This window comes from Pungitius pungitius, chromosome 17, assembly GCF_949316345.1.
Source record: "Pungitius pungitius chromosome 17, fPunPun2.1, whole genome shotgun sequence".
NCBI lineage: Eukaryota > Metazoa > Chordata > Actinopteri > Perciformes > Gasterosteidae > Pungitius > Pungitius pungitius.
The window spans coordinates 5,222,346-5,241,946 of NC_084916.1; the positions used below are offsets into that span (position 1 = coordinate 5,222,346).

Sequence of the window (19,601 nt, forward strand, 5' to 3'; positions counted from 1 at the left end):
CTTTTCTGGCTCACGTTACTACAGTCTTGGAACAAGGAGGTGCAACAGGAAGTGTATAGTGCAGTTTCCTGCAATCTGCAACCAAAGCAATGGTTGGTTTGGTTGTCAGATTTTACATTTTAATTATGTGGTTTCTCGAGTAATCCGACCTACGGCACACCTTGGGGAGGTTCCTGCCTCATTACTTTGTGAAAATGTTTGACTGTGGTTTACAAAACAATTAATAAAATTGTAATGCAGTTTAGATGTGGAGATCAAATAAGTGGGATTAAAATGTTTATTTTGTTAGAGAACAGAAAAGGAGAGTGTTGAGTCTGGATGAAGCATCCAACCTAGAACCTTTGCTTTTAGAACACATGGACAAGAAGCCTTTGAATTGCAACCGGGCACAATTAAGATGATTTACATATTGTAATATTATCGTTGATTTTTCCAATCTTTGATTTAATTTTAATAAAGGCATAAACCAACAACATTGTCTAAAATGTACACATTCAAAATGTACAAAAGTACGGAGTCTCAACCAAGACAGCAAAATGTATTACTACTTTCAACATTGGCAAAAGCTGCACAGCCCTGCTCTTACCTATGAATAAAACCAAAAAACTTTAAAAGAAATTTGAGTGCCTGACTGTTTGACAGAGGGAACTCAAATGTATTCATAACAATAAAGTAGCTGATAGCTCAATGGGCTATGCAAAAATGTCCTTCAGACAGACTTGTGGGGGTCATTAGCCTCGCAGTGGCAGGCGCTCTGCCTGCATGTATAACCTTTTATTGAAAGATCGAATTTGGTTTTGATGTAAAAAAGGTTTTTGGTATTTTCATGCCATTAACTCTCTTTCAGATAAATGATAACCGGCAGAGCATGTAGTCAGACAATTTGTGGTAAATGTGACAGCTACAGTACAAGAGGTCTTTGAGAACAGCCTGTGCTCTGCATGAGCTTGAAGACTTCAAACAGACACACTGGAGGTTTACCTGTACTAGGATCAAACCATTTGGATCTATTAGCTCTTTTGGCTGCTAATTTAAAGAAGACATATCATGAAAATTCCCCTTTTTTAGTACACGTTAATCTGGGTATCTGGCATATCTACCGATCCAAAAACTCTGGAAAAAAAACACTCCCGTGATTTGTTATGGTTCTTGTACGTCAGAAACACCATGTTTGGGGGACTGCGACTGAGCTTCTCATCACTATGAAATGAGAGTCTCTCTTACATGGCCTTACAACCGATATCAAAATACTCTTAAATGAAGGTTCACACTTCTGTTGATGTCATGAGGTTGTCATGGGATTATAGTCCTTATTATGCTTCCCTGCTGCTGATGTTAGTACTACTAATACTGCACTTTTGACTTTTGTTTCTGAACAAAACTTTTGTTTTTCATCCCCCTCAAGATCAATCTAGCAACTGTTCTCAGACTTTCCATGGCATTAAGATGGAAATGTCTTTGAGCTTTTTAAAGTGGGTGCTCATGTGAATTATTCATTAAAACGTATATTTATGGGAGAGGAAAGCTAAACCAACATTTGTAGGTTCAACACAGATGTTTTGTGTTGAAACAAAAACTGCAACCAAATGCTTGGAACATTCCCCTAACCCTGTTAATGTGCCTACAGTACACACGTACCGGCCAGCCCACAGGTGTGTGTGCACTCAGACCACGTTGACCAATCAGACAGCTGGCAGTTGACTGGACATTCCACAACACACGAAGAATTCATCTGCCATTTCCTCTCCAGGCCCAGCTGCAAAGAAAAACAAGGTTACAGTTAGTCTTTGACAAAAACTAATACCTTTTTAAAAGAAAAGAAACCAAAGTCACCTCTTCACAGAACTTGAGGTCTACAGATTTGCTGTCGCTGCGCACACAGTCCAGCATGCGGGTTTTGATGCCATTTCCACACACCGCTCTCTCGCTGAGCTGACAGGTGCTCCAATCTGCAAGGATAGCTTTCATCAGCAAAAATATTCACAGAGACAAATAGCCTCATGCACCACCAGCATTACATGCGTTGCAATGTAATCCAGCCTGAGTGTGGCTCGATGTTGTTCCTTCCCATGTCGATGATAATTGCATTATATGGGACTCACCAGTGATGTTGTAGGCGTAATGGAAGCAGTTGCTGTTGAGTTTGCAGACTTGTGTCTCTTGAGTTGGAGGACACTCCTTCCCCTCTCCAGGTTGGCGGAGTGGGAAAGCGCTCCTCTCTCTAGAGCTGTTCCCATTGCATGGCTGAGGAGCAGAAGGAGGAGCCCGGCTCAACCACAGGATTTCAGTGTGCGCACAAAAAACCCTGTGTCATTTAGCAATTGACAACTCAACCAATGTTGACCAAAGCAAAATGATGACCTTCTCAAGGTCACATATGTCAGCATATGATGTATACCAGATTACCCGTTCAAATGATAAGAGTGACGGTTGCTGGAGCTCCTAGATGTATTATACTTTCAGTACTGAAAGGACTGGAAGTTGAAGCATCTGGTACTGACAGTCCACAGCTAAATGGTATGGTTAATATTGTTTGGATATGCATGAATGATAGTCAACAGCCTTGTGGAGTGTTTGTATATTCTAACCCTAACCCTAACCCTTCTTGAATCTTTAGTGAAATGAAGGCGTTTCATGTATCATGACATTGTGTTCTCTCATCTCATTAACCGACCAAAATGCTTGTGATAGTGACAGTATTCACGTCATATCTAAATACAAAGCATTGACAGAGAAAGTACTACGTCATTTATACCAGTGGACATGGGTTCCAGGCTCCCCAGTCGGACAACACACATTCCTCTGGGCAGGGCAACTGGCTCTTGCGGGCCCCCAAAGGCATCTCCTCTGGGTCACACAGGTAGTCCTCCACCGGCTCAGAGGGCCCGTCGATTGAGTTCAGCATACATCTAGACACAAAGGAGCAACATACAGTATGTCTATATTTTGAGTTCCTGCCCATTGCTTCTGTCTTCTAAAGACCTACTATCTAGTTCTGTTTGTCTTCCACAGTTGTAGAGGTGGACATATTGTGTTTATGTATTTTAATTGGTTACAAATCCTGAAGTCCATAAGAAAGAATGCTACTTTAAGACAATTCCTAACTGGTCTTCACTTTCTACTACTTCCTATCGGAAAGAAGCCTGGTCCACTGAGTGGATTCTCAGGGAATCGGATGACATATATTTTCTGTCTCATGTCAGCTTCATATGTGAATAAGCACCCACTTTTACGTAAAGTGACAACGACAATGATACTTCTGTAATAATTTGGAAACGATACAAATTTGAATTGAATGGCCTCAGTTAAAGGTTAAGGCTACAGCACAAGGTTTAACATGCAAAGATACAACGATGAATTGACACTAGACAATAAATAGTTTCTCGTAGGTTAAGAAAAGCCTCGCTTCATCTTACCTGACTTTCCTGGTCTGAACACCTTCCCCACAGTTATCCTTCAGGTCCACATTGCTGACCTTCCAAACACTCCAGGGCTCTGCCACCCAAACATACTGCCCACAGTCACTGAGGCACGGCACCACCTCATACACCTGACACACATAGAAGTGACACTTAGGATTTTGTTTAAGAAATATATCTTATTTCCTCAAGCTCTGGAACTAATCTGCAGTTAACAAGAGGAATATTTATTCGGACTAATAATTATTTACAAGAAAATCTAGTTTACACATTCATGCATTGGACATTCAATAAAAAGAAGCCACCGCATACTTACTTGAGCCTGTAGATGGAACCCATTCATCAAAGAAGAGAAAGGAAAGATGAGAGAAGAGAGATTATTGTACTCAGATGTCAACCAAAAGTTTCTCTGGCATTGTAAGAACATAAGACACATTCAGCCTCACCAGGACAAGCATTTTGTTTAAAACATCACAACAACATTGTTGAGAATGAGACCTCTCGCACCTGGTTGACATGGTCCAGTTTAGGGCACGGCCTTCCACCATTGTAGGGCTTTTCTCTGAGCCACTTGGAGCGAACTTTGACCCCACTGCCACAGGACTTGCTGCAGCGCGACCAGTTGGACCACTCGCTCAGTTTGCAGTCAGATGGACAGGGGATGATGCAGGCCTCCTCGATGTACCCTGTATTTATTGCATGATAACAGGCTTACTAATCTGAACATAACTGACTTTCCAAAAATAGACTGCCAGCCTCGGTGACAATCAGTGACTTCTCAAGCAAACATTCTCTCTATTACTCACTAACTCCAGCTTTGCAAATATAATGCCTTCCCGGACTCTAGCATCTTGATCTGCTGCTGTAGCCAGAAGACACATCTTTTAGAAAAAGGCTCCAAAATTCCAGGAGAAAGCAGCGGAAGCGACTTTGAGTCTAGAATCTTTTAACACTCACAGGCTCAACCAAGCCGCCAAATACTGGGACCAAAGCAACCACAGACACACTCGTTCCCCTCAGTGCTTTGATGTTTGTCCCAAGGCTAAAATGCAGAATACGCCAGCGCTGTGATTCAGAATTCCCCTCTCTCCCTTTGTTGGTTTGTACTGGGAAATGTTAATACAGCAAAGTGGCCTCACTCATTTGGTCAGCAATCCATCCCAACTGAACAAATTCTCTTGTTGATTTAAGGGAAATGATCCAAGATATTGGGAAGCGATTACTGATGAAAAAGAATGTACAACTTTAAATATTTCAGATAATATATTCCGTATATATATTAATTTGGTATTTCCTATTGAGCCTGGTGAAGGAGCGAGAGAGTGAACAAGGACTCTGAATGCAAAGCATTATAGTGTATTTGTAAACCCCACTCCATTCTACTCTCTGAGAGGCCATGTGCAATGCAGTCACTAGATCTGCCATTGTACCAGGGTTGTGTTAAATGTCCGCCATGGTGGTTTGGCTCAGCTGCAGAGGGGACAGAGTGGGGGAATGGCTCAGGGAACTGTGTAATTAGCCTCAGCTGCATCTTGTGGAGTTAATTGGTTCTCTACCTTTTATAAGCAGTAGTGGTAATTCAGTGGGGAGAGTGAAAAGTACAGACGAGAGTCCACAAGGGAACAAAATTATAATTCCCGTGATCAAATACACAAACAACAGTGTTTTTATCCGCCTCCTTCGTGCACCCAGAGAACCGACCGGTAACCAGACACGTTACATATGCATTGCAAAGGTGTTTGTGATATAAAAGTAATGTAATAGTAGATGCGCCTCAAAGTCAGCTACAAGTTTTATCAACAATATCTATCAAATGTTTGCCAGCATAACATAACACTATTGGTCAAGCGTGTTGCAATAATTTATGACAGAGAGGTAAAATATACATTCTTTGACAGAGACACTTTGTAATAAACTTGGTCACCACTGGAACTTGATGATTTGTTGTTTTACAATGTGTTTGTACACAAGAAGAAGGATTCTTTGAGCATATATAACTCACCATGGCTGTTGCAGCGAGAGGTCTCCACTATGCGATTGTCCTGGTCGTAGCACACCATGGTTTGGTACCGATATCCTTGGCCACACTCCTTGATGTCCCCTTGGACCTTCATGCCCAGTTGACCCTCCAAACGCCCCCCCTCGGGTAGGACGCAGTCCGACCAGTTCCCCACAGGCTGGGCGTTGTATTTGTTACATGGGCAGTACTGGGTCTCGCTCTGGGGGTACATCTGGTTGTTTTTACACTGGTCACGCTTTTTGCTCTTCCCTGGGGAAAAAAACAAAAACATAAACCATTATCCTGAATAAGGTTCTGGTAAATTATGCCGTTTCATTTCGTTGCCCCTAGCTGGTTCCTTGAGGCCGCTTAGTGACTGCTCCCTGTGGAGCAGCAGACATTTAGGTGTAGAAAAGAACATGGTTGTTTGTAGCACTCTGGCATTATACAAATTAAAAACATCCCATTCACTGATCTTACTCTAGAGGTGCATGTCTTCTTGAAGTGAGATCGAAATCCAAGTCTGTCACTCACCGACTAGCATCCTCTTGCGAGTCCTGACGCCCACGCAGTCGGCTGTGCAGGAGGAGAACTTGGACCAGCTGCTGAGTTGACAGTCTTCCTGGCAGGGCAGCTGGCAGGACTGTGTGAGAGGCGGCATGGAGCTGGCTAACTTAAGACAAGCTTCAACGTCTGACTGCCCACCATCCTGCTTCCGGCACGAAACGGCTGCAGTAGAGATAGAGCAAAGCCAGTTTAATGATGGCGGAAACTTATCACTTTGATGTTAATGATAGCAACATCATCCGTGTGTTCACAGCAGATTGTTGCGTCTGACGCCCCAAACTGACTCCACACTTCCAGTGTCCTAAAAACAACTTTGTACATACATTGTCAATGCATTAAGTACCTAGTGTACTGGGTACTTTGACACATTATTGGATGCCTAAACAAAGTAAACTTTATTATCACCGTTCTGCTGCTATGTTTAGAGAACAAATTACAATTACATTGTTTAGAATCCAAAGTAAGTTTTGATCATTTGTAAAGGTGATCCAGCTGTAAAATGTATGTCCATCTCAATTTTCATGGAGAGAAACATGCCCTATCACTTACCTACTTGTTAGTCATACTTTGTAGATTTGATGTGTGCACAAAAGCATGTGGATACGCCAATACATTTTTAAACTTGCTGAGAAATGTTATCTTCACTTAAGATGATATGGATCAAAGGTATATTTTCCTTTAACAAGTGGAGGACATCATGGAAATACTACTGGTTGGATGGGAGATAAAAGCGCTAACATCCAAGCATCATCACTGAGTCTAGGTTTCTTAACCAAATACAAACATTCATGGGACATACTAGTAAGATGGCTGCAAACTTCTCCATGTTGTATCGAGTGAGTGGTTCAATCGGAAGAGGCTTGTTTCTCTCTTCTCAGAATATACTATTACAGGTAATGGAGGAGCAGGATGCTCATCATTGGAATCTAATAATGGTCTCAGGCTCTGACACAGGAGACTAATGGTGTCACCCCCCACCCCACCCCTCTACACACACACACACACACACACACACACAGATCTCAGCCTCTGGCATTCAAACGCATAATTCAAGTTTATTGGTTTACTGTAGTTGAGAAGGTGAGATTTGAGAATCAGTTACTCTTGGACTGAAACATTCACCTCCTTCATCTCAGACCTAAGACATCGTCAGGTAAATTAAAGTTGTATTCAAGCACCAGGCACCGCTTTGACGTCCCCTGCTCTACTCCAGGCTCTCACAAAGACAGCATGTATACGGAAGGATCTGATCATGTGTAGTCTGTGCATGTCTCTGTCCTTACCTCGAACCTGCAGTCCGGGCCCACATGTCACCTGAGCTCCAGGACTGTCCTGTCGAACTGACCATGGAACCAGCTGGCATCTCCGCCACTTGTGGGTTTTCCATCTGAAATACAATAAAAAGGTATCAGAATCACAAGTGTGTAGAAACCAAACGAGGCGAAAGGGAAAATGTTTCGAAGTTTTCAACCCTGAAAAATTAGCGCAAAATGCTCCACTATCAATGAGTGCTCGAATGTGGGAATAATAATCCATAACCAAGGCCATGATTAAAAGAGTCATTAAATATGCCATGGGAAGGCTTTGGGCAGCATGAGGACATCCTAATCTTCCAAAATGACTCACAACTATGACTTGTAGGTTAACAGGGATGTTGTCACTATGTAATGTGTGCAGGTGTGTAAATGCTGAATAGCCTACCTGTATCCTTGACAGACTGACGGAGCATCACACTCTCTCTCCTGGGTCAGAACTTCAGGACAGTCCTGTCCCCCATTGGCTGGTATCTGGATCATAATACGTTTCCTGTACTGCTTCTTCTTGGTGTTACCGCCTCGGGAAGAAAGAAGAAAACAGGTGTGCATTTGAGAGTCTAGTTTTAGCTTGGATGTGGTTCATGTGAAATAGCATGTCTCAACTTTCAAAAGGTACTATTTGCTGTATTTCAGTTAGTTAATCATCCGCCCCACCTATACTTAAGCCCCAATCATTCACCCAACAGCAAGCCAGCACGTCCTCTTCAATGGTGTCAGGTTTTTATTAATGTCACTTGCCCTTTTTTACCAGGATGTCAAGTCGCCTCGTGCATGTGCAGTTTTTCATTTGTTTTGTCAAGAAGAGTAGTTTTTCAGTAAAATAAGAACCCTGCAAAAAGGTCTATTTGTTGTTGTATGTGTCATCTCTCACAATATGTCAATGTATCTATCTGCTCACTGTAACTCACCACGTCAAAGGGAGGATAATCATGACAGACGGGGATTTAGAATATTATCCCAAGTCTACACGTGCCCTTTGTAGCTCTTTAAAATACCTCAGTTGCTCTGACTCTAATAGCAGAAAGCAAGGTTGGACGGAAAGAGCAGGAGATAGAAACACCAACCAAACTGTTAATAGATGATCTGCACTCATTGCCAGAACTACTGAGCAATGAGACTGACCCATTCATACTGTAAACAGATACAATATGATGTGTTCAGTATGTGCCCTAAGGGAGTAACTATGCCAATGCCTAAAGCAAGACTCGGGGGAATAACAGCCACAAAATGATGAGGCTGAAAATAGTTTGGAGCTCTCTTACTTAACATAACACATTGGCTTGGCACGTGGGTTCCAGTCTGGTTAATAGTAGTGGTGAGATGGTGGCGCTGTGAGCCGCAAGGTTGGCGGTTTGAATCCCGGCCCACCCCATATAAATAAACACAACCATCTCTACCCGTTTCATCACAGAGTCACAGGGTTGTCAACGGCCTTGACCCATTCTTTTCAATATCTGCACACAGTTTTCTTGTTATTCCAATATTTTGGTATATTGCATGACTTGAGGCTTAGGTGCACTCCCTCTCCTGACACTGGTGTGTTTGGCCGTCTCACTGTGTGCGCTGAGGCCAACAGAGAGACAAACCTACCTGCTCGACACGTTGCTGGGCAGAGGCTCCAGTCGCTGTACGGGGTTACGATGCAGTCTCTCTTGCATGGCAGCAGGCAGGGTCTGACGGTGTCTGGGCGCAGACTCTCTGGACACCTGGAAGTACATCATTGACACGCTCAGGCAAGTACACAGAAACCCCCTTAATGTCCAATAGAGATGAGCCGGATCAGAGCCAAAGAACCATGCTGGGAGATCACTGAGAGACTCCCATTGTGCCTGACCTCAGCTATGGATACTTTGACTGTGTATGTGTGTATGCTGGGGCATAGCATTGTGAGGACAGGCAATTCCTTTCATCAACTTAATCTTGTGATACATCTTGTATGCTTTAGCCCTTGCTGCAGCTTGTTACTCTGAAATTAACCAAGACTAGGACGTTTCAGCCAAGACTATACTCCTAAAGACAGTACATTTTACTTGAACGACGTGAATGCATTTACTAAACACTTATCTAGTGTTTTTCAACTTTGCAACAATGGTCCCAAACTATCTTGTTTTAGTTCTTAGCTTCTCAAAGGATATGTTCCTGAAAATGTTTGCATTCTGCATTTCCACTCATCAGCAGTAATTTGACAGGTTGCACTGAAACTGAATCCATTGTCAAATCCTGAAAACCCATAGAAAAAGTAAGGCACCAAGTGTGTGCCGAGCCATTCTCCAAATGCAGAGAAGTGAAAAACCTCTATGGCAAACAGACATTGGTACATGTTAAACATGTAAAAAAACATTTGACCAGTATCCCAACGCATTATTGAGAAATCCAATGCCAATTCCTGTTCAGTGCCGGTGGTCCCCCATCCTGGTCGCAGCTGGTGCTGTTTGTGAGAGGCGGTGCCACTCTCTCCATTGATGTCTAAGTGTGTCCCAAGGCTGTGAGCTCACTGCTCAGAATGTAGCATTGGCTTTAGCAAGTGTAGGAATAAAAAGTGATATTAATTTCCATACACAGCGTGGGAGATGGGGGTTGGTGGTGGCTGTCAGAATAATGATCACTTTCTGTTGAATAAATAAATATATAATTCAGCAGCTCATCAGCTAATACATCTGTTGGAAAGCAACAAAAAAATGACCAGGAGAATAAACTCCACAAAATGCCATAAGCAAACACTTTTGCAACTAAAAGCAGTGAATACCTTTCACTTCTACCAATGGAAGCTTTTCAAAGCCTGCTGCCACTGCAACCAGTTGTTCACAAGTTTGGTGTTTTTAAGCTTGGTGTCTGGATGCTTTTTTTCTGAAATAAGTATTTTAAATTGGGATTATTTTCCCCTTCCATCAAATCAACAGACTCGTACAGAACATCATCTATACTGCCGCCAATTTGGTTAAACTGTTTCCACCCGGGATGGAATGACATTCAACTTTTTGAACACACCTCTATGTGTGAGAAGTAGAAGTTTGGTGAATTCTTACTTTTTTGGAGGAACCTGGCCCACATTGACCCGGACACAGATGACCTTGCGGGTCTGCATCCCCACAGAGCAGGAGGCATCGTCGCCGCGTGTCCTGCTCGCAGAAGTGTTAGAGGCTGGAATGGAGGTATCCTCTATGCACTGCCCCCACGGGCCGGTCTGCCAGTGGTACACAGTACATGGGTGATCGTTGCAGTTCCTCGCCTCCTGCAGAGCACTGTTGTTGGGGCACTGGATTCCACCTGAGAAATGACGAAAAACAAAAAAGCATCAATGTCTGAGCTGGGCTACGGATGGAAACATAACCCAATAGTAGACTACAGTAATACACAGGGATGGGAAACCTCTAAGTATTTGAAGAATTCTAGATTTCTATTTGAATTCTAGAATTCTTTTTGAAGTCTACAATTCTTTTTGAATTCTACAATTCTACTAGAATTATATTCCTCAAATTCTAGAATTCTATTCTATAATCGTGAGTGCAATCCATTTGACCACAAAAGAAAGGTATCTTCAAAAGTCTGGTCTCTTCATCAAGGTTGGTCTGAGACGTTCAATGACATCGTAATCGCCGCTTTCTAATTGTTTATTTGACGCATATTCTCTCTTATCTTGAACATATGTATATTTGACTGAGATTCAACCCATTATTAACCCAAATATTTGATCTGTAACTGAGAAACAGAACCAACCTTTCACAAATTTTCATGAGGGAAATGTCTATCAAACATTTCAGGTAGAATGAAAAAATATTAAGGCTACGAAAAGTCCAAATATGACATCCATTTAAACCCCTTTTTCTTATAACATGGTCAAGGAAAGATTAAAAGGAGAACTCATGAGCAGTTGGGAAGATGAAATTGCCGTGTTTACAGAATCTGACTGAACTTTCACTGAGCTACAAAGTTCTGATGTGAAAGCAGGTGAATGAAATTATCAGCAGCGATGAAACTAAACAATGCTTGTATTTTCCAACCACTTTTTATGAATCATCGAGGACCACCAATGTTGCTCACGGAGTCCCACAAGGTTCTGTGCTTGGACCGATTCTATTTACCCTGTACATGCTTATCAGAAAACATCTGCATAAACGTTTGTCATATATAACATTGTTATGCAGACGATACTCAACTGTATCTATCGATCAAGCCAGAAGACACCAAACCAGCTTGTTAGACTTCAGGATTGTCTTGGAGACATCAAAACTTGATGACCTGCAACTTCCTGATGTTAAACTCGGAAAAAACGGAAGTTATCATGATAGGCCCAGAGCGCCTTCGAAGTCAGCTGTCACGTGATACAGTCTCTATGGATGGAATTGCTCTGGTATCCAACAGCACCGTCAGAAATCTTGGAGTTCTCTTAGACCAGGATATGTCCTTCAACTCTCATATAAAGAAGACTTCAAGGACTGCCTTTTTTCATCTACGTAATATATCAAAAATCAGAAACTTCCTGTCACCCTTCCTGAACTTCCTTTCTCTCAAAGTGATGCAGAAAATCTAGTTCATGCATTTGTTACTTCTAGACTGGATTACTGTAATTCTTTGTTATCAGGCTGCTCTTGTAAATCGCTTAAACCTCTTCAGCTGATTCAGAATACTGCAGCACGTGTATTGACAAGAACTAAGAAATGGGATCATATAACTCCTGTATTAACTTCTCTGCACTGGCTTCCTGTTAAATCAAGAAGGTACTTCTCCTCACCTACAAGGCACTGTCTTATCTTAAAGAGCTTGTTACACCGTATTGCCATACAAGGCATCTGCGCTCCGTAGATACTTGTGGTTCCTAGAGTTTTAAAAAGTAGGATGGGGGCCAGAGCCTTCAGTAATCAAGCTCCTCTTTTGTGGAACCAGCTTCCACTTTCAGTCCGGGGGGCAGACTTGGTCAGTTCATTTACGATAAAGCTTAAAATGTTCCTCTTTGATATTGCTTATAGTTAGGGCTGGCTCAGGTTAGCCTGGACCAGCCCTTAGTTAAGCTGCTCTAGACTGAGACTGTCGGGGGACTTCTTAGGACACACCGAGCCCCTCTCTCACTCTCACACTCTCACTCTCTCCTTCCACAATCATCCAATGTACATCACTAATTCAGCTTCTTTCTGTGGGTTCTTTGTGCTTTCTCGCCTAGCAGGTCTCCGTGGATCATAGTTTCGTGCGGACCCCGGTTCTGACTCCTGGCAGGGCTCTGCTGACACCTGCTGCTGCCATCATCATTACTTTAAATATGATTCATATTACTGTCATCATAAACCAACATATTTCTGCTCTCGCTCCCCACAGAAGCCTCTGTTGATGGTGGTTCGACCTGATGGTGGCTGTCCCTGCAGTGGTCCTGCCGTACACTTGTTCTGCTACTTGCAATTACTTGTATCATTTCTGTTAGAGAAATTGAATGTATTGTACATTTTTACATTGTTGATTCTGTACACATGACATCCATTGAAGTCTGTCCATCCCTGGAGAGGGATTCCTCCTCTGACGTTCTCCCTAACGTTTCTTCCCTTTTTTCCCTATTGAAGGTTTTTTTCATATTTTGGGGAGTTTTTCCTGTGCCGATGTGAGGGTTTCGGGACAGAGGATGTTGCATGTGTACAGACTGTATAGCCCTCTGAGGCAAATTTGTAATTTGTGATTTTTGGCTATACAAAATAAAATGAATTGAATTGAATTGAATTACCATCATGAAGATAACTTTCTATTCTAAAAGGACTCTTGGATGGTAGCCCTGGAGCCCAGAGGGAGTTTGCCAAGATATCCAAGTGCTATGCATGCTGGTGGATTCTAACCAAGATGCACTGGCTTCTTTTGTCCAGTGCTCTGCTATATGTATGTACAGATCTAAACTGGTAACCACTTTACTTGTCATATTATCCATTAATCAATTTCTTTGAGCATTCTTTCACCTCAAAGACTATTTATTTATATTCATGTTGTATGTGCTCTTTTGATTTTCATTCAAAATGCATTTTGAATTGCACTGATTGCATGAATTGTACTACATCATAACTTATGCTTATATGTGTATTATATTATCACTTAAATACATTTAAATGAGGCATACTAATGAATGTTTCAACAAGAGGAGTGCCTCTGGTCTCCACACATTATGAATACAAAGGACAAATTCAAATACAAATTCATTTTCTACACACTTATACAAATGCTAGCACCTGCAGCCTTTACTGAGGAGCAGAATGACTGGGCAGCTTGTAACTAAATATCCAACTTGGCTGGACAAAAGGAAAGGAACTACAATCAGAAAATGAAGTCTACAGAAAATCCAAGGATATAATCATAGCAATTATTGATTTGCAGGATTTAAAAATGATGGACCTGTATAGCAGATAACCAAAGATAATGAATTTTAGTCATTATAGTATATTATAATTGACACTTACTTCATGATTGGATCATACATCATACTATATTATTTTGGTTATCTCTATCAAAGGCTCAAAACATTAACAGTAAGGCTACAGATCAGCTTTTAGCTTTGATATTCAGCACGATCAATCAGAGAGAAGACAGCAGAGAAGAGCTGACCCAAGGTGCCGAATGTCTACAAAGAGCCAGGAGCCAGATATGGACCCAGCTGGGGTGTGCACACTGTGTGACCCTCTTCACAGCAAAGCCCTGTCATATGAAGCAGACATCATCTTGGGAAAAAGAGAACCCTGAGGAGAACGTCATCCATTAACGCCTCAGAATGCATCGAAGGCCATCTCCAGTCAGCAATGGGGAGTCTGTATTGTACACGAGAGAGAGCCGCAGACAGAAGATATGGCTGACCTCTGTGTAACTGCACAGGGCTAATGTCATTTATCAGGCATGGAGCTCATTAACTCTTACACTGAAGAACCATTATATCTGCACTGGATGATTTAATAGTTCATTGATAGTTATTTAAGTGCTACCAGTTAAACTCAAATCATATTTAAGAAATTTGAAGGTCCATGTTAAAATAACTGACAGGAATATGAAATTAAGATAAGAAAAGAAATATAAGAAGGAAACAGATTTTGACAGAATGATTAGAAGTCTTATAGTATGTTGTTTGCCAACAAATCAGAATTTAATTTTTTAATATAATAAACCAATGATTGATACATTTCCAACATTGATCATCGCTTGCTGCAACCGTTGCATTTCTTTTCAGTAAAAGGTTCAAAATAAACTTGCTGCTCTTCTTCTGTCTGGGCTAAATTATATTACGGCGTTGGGCTCCTACCATAGCGTAAAACTAAGGCTGACTTTCCAATGCAGTTTTCTGCTGCAGGAGATAAAACCCCAGAAAGGAATGTGCCTTCACACCTAGGTGTGACTTCTCTCTCTGGGTGGAAAAGTTCTGAGATCCGAGCGGCCAAGCCACAGACATCACAGGGGTCCCCCTGGTGTGGACTGTGAGCTCCCTCTCTCAAACTTTCTTTCCGAATCAACTTGCGTCGATGCAAGGTTAATGACAGTATTTCTCTTCAAATCCCTTTCTGAACTGGCCTTTGCATGGTTAATCACAGCCTCTCCTGAATCTTTTGCTTTCCAGGCTGACCTCAGGTCAGTGTGAGGTTAAAGACAGCCTCTCCTGAATATTTATTTTCCAAACTGGCTCCACAGTCCGGCTGCCTCAGTCTTCACTTCCGGCCCAAGAAACTCGCCAAGAAGGAAAACTTATTCTACTCCCTTGGATACAACTTGTGCGTTACAAGAGCACAAAACAGCTTTTGCGCCAATAAGAAATCCAACGGTCCTCATGATCCCCAATCGATCCCCGCACCAAAAGACAGAGTTAAACGAGACTCGAGAAACACAGAAAACCCCATTAATGCACAGTAAGGCTACGTCTGGGCAGAAATTAGATTAGCTTGTGTTGTCAATTTTGTTTTTGTGTTCACTGTATTGTTTAACGAGATATTGTGTATCTTTACGAACCGCTATTGTGCCTCACTGTTCCGAATAGGCTATGCTTTGCTTTGAGTCTTTCCTTCTTTCTTTGATTTCTAATATACTAACCAATACACCTGTAGCTCCACACATAGAAAGTTACCTACAGACAGAGGTTTAACTTTGTGAGGAACACACGTGGTCGACATACACAGCCTATTACCAACACGTTTGCCATATGCTTTGCCAGCTAGCTCCCTTCCTGAGCTCTCCCCTCCTTATCTCACACACACATCCCCCTCCACATGCATGAATGAATGTTTTAATTTGTTGTTTAGATATTAGAATATCGTATAGTAGCATTTGTTGATTCAAATGGTATCGATCTGATTAGTATTATGTAGTCAATAAAGCCCGTTTTACTTCAAGGAGAAGTGTGTACTGTAGTGCTGGTTAGAAAACATAGTCAGTGTACAAAATCAAACCTTAAATTCCTTGCTCTTAATGAGTGAAAATCAATTATGAGACTTGATTTATAATTTGGTTATTAGTCCCTTTTTAGGGTGGTTCCCTGTTATTTATTTATTTTGTGAATTATCTTAGCAATTATCAATAATTCTATTGATGTCAATGAGGTAATTTCACACTAGCTATTACCAACCCATTACCCCTACATCGTGCCCAACAAATGGTCCCCCGCATAAGGCCCAACAACGGCAAATGCTACTGTTAGTAATCTTATTCCTTTCAGGTTCCGTGACGCATATGTTGAGTCTTTTATTGTGATAGGTTAGAATGGAAGGAGTCAACCATCTTGGCTTTGAATAATGGACTATGTCTTGAATATGTCCGTTCTGCACTATGGGATTAGTTCTTATTTTAATGCTCAATACTTGTATCAAAAGCAACATTTTGAAAAACATATAATGCATGTGACTTAATCGCAAAAAAAGTCACTGTTGTTTAAAGGTCTTAACACTACACTGTCTGTATCCTAAAGCCTAAGCTAAAACCCAAGGAGCATGCAGCTTGCATTGGGTTCTGGTTTGCAATCCTCCCTGTGTCCAGCATGTACAAAGGAAGAGTATCTATCTACATGGAAACCAGCGTGCACACTGCCATGTTGCAAATGTGCCAAAGACAGCAACACAACAAGAGCTCTTAAAATACCAGCAGGGATGTAAAAGATAAAATTGTGATCCGCTGCCAAGCCAAATGCCAGCCATTTGTGCAGCATCCAATTTCCTCTCCCGATGAGGTTCCTTGGCTCAGTTCTCACAGTTTTGAATGACAGCTTGGATGGGCACAGCTTTAACACAGTAGCACTCACGTCAGTCTACTTACAGCCCCCTTTAGATTACCAGTCCTCACCTGGAGTTTGAAGCTCCTTAATGGTAAGAAATGCTCAATACTTCTTCTAATTTGTACGAGATTTCTTTTCTATTCTAAAAGGAATTTTGCTGGGCCAGCAGATCAATGGAACAGATTACATGGATATAGACCTACTTCTACCTCCCCAAAAACAGATGCTTTTGTCTACAAACATTGACCAATGACAGCAGGGAAGGACCTTTTCCTGTGCCGATGTGGGTGTTTCGGGATAGAGGATAGGATGTCGCATGTGTACAGACTGTAAAGCCCTCTAAGGAAAATTTGTTATTTGCGATTTTGGGCTATATAAAATAAAATTAATTGAATTGAATTGAACAGAAGTAAAGGCCACATTGTTGTGAATTAGTTGAAACAAAAGGAAATGTTATACATCAACTTTTAACAATGTAACTAGAGATGGGCGGCTACCCGATCAGCTGTTCGCCAATCGCTCACCAACTCGCTCGCAACTGGCCAGGAGTTAGCTTGTTAGCTTGTTAACTCGTTAGCGCGTTGTTGTTGTGGTGTTGCCACCAGAGGCAATACCAGTGGCTCAACAGGCTTTGCAATAAATCGTTTTCTGATCCAAATTAGGTCTGATTTTCCAAAACCAAAAACCCTCCAAACAGACAAAGCTCCACTCTCAAGTTGTGTTAATGCATCTCTGGTCGATTGTTGTTCCTCCTTTTTCGTGTTTTCATGTAGCAACAAAGTTAACGTTACTTCTTTTTTGAGCTGTACCCAGAATGCAGTTTGGCGTGGTCATTTTTATGAATGTACAATTATTAGTGTTTCAAATTGTTTATGTGTCACAAGCTGTTGTGTTGTGGTGTTTTACCCGGTTAAAGAGAGTTTGTTGTGGGTTCTTCATTGTTGTTATAAAGTTATAACGATAACTCAATCTCAACACACGTGAGACGAGTAGCTCCGATCACTGCAACCTCGGAGATGAGGTGTGAAAATATATTCTGCCGCCTGCCGAAGAGCAACGCCAGTTGTTATGGCGTAACACCAACCGTTATACCGCCCAGCCCTAAATGTGACAACAACCACTGTGCTTTAGGTTTAGTGACAGCTAAGCTGGCCTTACAGTCATATCTTACCCTGCGTCACAGTAACCCAAGCCACAACCTTTGCAGTATAATAAGGAGAGGCAGATGAGATATGAGCAAAAATTGACATTCTGAAACTGGCATCACTGTGGTTCTGGCCAATAAGGCTTTGTCAAGACAGATTCTACTCTTTACCTGGCATGTTTGTTCACATCACATTGTTTGAAAAGTCCACATGGGTCACATGTATTGGCAAAACCATCTATCTGTTGGACACTGTGTGTTTTGCCCTCCTGTTTGGACTTAGCAGTGCTTACCTTCTCCTGCGTTATAGGCGAGAATAGAGCGAGCTCTGGTCTGCTTGCCCTCAGTGTTTTTCCCAGAGCAGGTGTGGGAACACAGAGACCAGGGGGCCCAAGGACTCAGGGCACAGTCCTTTGGGCAAGGCACGTCACAGATAGCCGGCATGGGCAGGATGGCGTCACGGCAGAGTTGCCTCTCCACATATTCACCTGTGAGGACACAATTAGATTAATGGTTAAAATAGATGTACAAAAGGTCACATGAATTTGTGAAAATCCAAATGTGCTTAATATTGACATTATTTCGGAATATTAAAGTTTTTAACCAAAAGAACAGAATCATATGGGTCATTTAAAAAGTTTCAAATAAACAATTTCGTACTACCATAAAATGTAGAGATTATTGTATTATTATTTTTGAAGCACCGCATTACAACATACTGCATTGTTCTGTTCTAGACAAAGGCCAAAAGATAACTTGGCAAAAGGACATTAGACACTGATTCAGGGTTATCAAAGCAGAAAAATAATTTGATCCATGAAATAGTAAGACGATGTGTGAAACAGCACTCCCAGATTTATCGCAATCTACCAACAGACAAACTCACGAGAGAAAAAGACATATAAGTGGCAGAATAATCACCAGAAGCCATAAAGGACAAGAAGAATTCCAAAAACTTAAGATAAAGCAATAGCTTGCAACATCAAAGTTGTTCAAAATGAAACAGCCGCCCCTCAAGGTGTTAATAATGGGCAGAGCATTCCCGAGAGGCTTTTGTAATGTTGTTGTTGAATAAAAAAACCTGGGACAAACTTTAGTTGTTTGTACCCACACTTGAGGAGTTGCTTACTGGATCATAGCAGACACACTAGGTTGTGTTTACAAAACTTACTGAACCTTAAAGATCATGTTGGCATGAAATAGCTTTTTAGTGTTTTCTGGCTCTCTTATCTGTATTTTTTCCCTTACTTAGATTTAATCGTCTTTGAGTACCAAGAAAAGCGCTATAAAAAACGCAAGTATTATTATTATTATAGCTATGAGGCAAAAAAACATCCACAAAACAATTAGTTGTAATGATTAGTAATGATTTTTATTGAGTACCGATACCGGGCAGTTTCTTTTTTTATCTGTTATAAACAAAAAGAAGATGTTGTTACTGTGTTATTGGAATTTTTGATTTGTTTATGCTAATAGTTAGTTTGTCAACATCTGTGTCAGGAATTGTGTCAGTATGTGTGAGCAAAGCCCAGCATGACCTCAAAAAGGTAATAGAATGTATTAAACGAATGAATACAAATACAAAAAAGAAAAGTATTACAGCACATATACGAAATCATACTATATCCTTTTATTTGTACCCTTCCCCCAAAACAGAAATGACCATAGATTAAGAGTGAATTGGATTGAATCAAGCACTAACATGTTCATGTGTCTGAGCGATGATGATTTGAGTAATCTGACAATCCTCATTGGAAAAGACGGTCTACGGCACTCTGTCTACATGTATGTCTCTGGAATAGACAAACCAATATTTTGGTAGATGTTAAAATGTAGGTAAGCTTCAGAAATCTGGAAAGTATTTTGTGTCAGTCTAGTCCAAAATGGGTTTTTCTGCTCTTTCAATCACAGCAATACATAGAGTACAAGACATAGTCTTTATACC

At 41.3% G+C, this 19,601-nt stretch overlaps 1 protein-coding gene across 1 annotated transcript in view; it reads right to left on the bottom strand.

Annotated features, from left to right (window-relative positions):
- thsd7aa (thrombospondin, type I, domain containing 7Aa) overlaps positions 1-19,601 on the bottom strand; it is a 91,767-nt gene that overhangs the window by 21,937 nt on the left and 50,229 nt on the right. Inside the window, exons 7-20 of the mRNA XM_037473338.2 lie at positions 17,950-18,144; positions 10,328-10,568; positions 8,892-9,007; positions 7,687-7,819; positions 7,269-7,372; positions 5,953-6,147; positions 5,422-5,688; positions 3,927-4,105; positions 3,736-3,741; positions 3,417-3,550; positions 2,756-2,909; positions 2,103-2,244; positions 1,834-1,949; positions 1,639-1,756 (exon numbers count right to left, since the gene is read on the bottom strand). Coding sequence (XP_037329235.2) covers positions 1,639-1,756; positions 1,834-1,949; positions 2,103-2,244; positions 2,756-2,909; positions 3,417-3,550; positions 3,736-3,741; positions 3,927-4,105; positions 5,422-5,688; positions 5,953-6,147; positions 7,269-7,372; positions 7,687-7,819; positions 8,892-9,007; positions 10,328-10,568; positions 17,950-18,144 — 2,100 coding nt within the window. The remainder of the gene's footprint in view (positions 1-1,638; positions 1,757-1,833; positions 1,950-2,102; positions 2,245-2,755; positions 2,910-3,416; positions 3,551-3,735; positions 3,742-3,926; positions 4,106-5,421; positions 5,689-5,952; positions 6,148-7,268; positions 7,373-7,686; positions 7,820-8,891; positions 9,008-10,327; positions 10,569-17,949; positions 18,145-19,601) is intronic.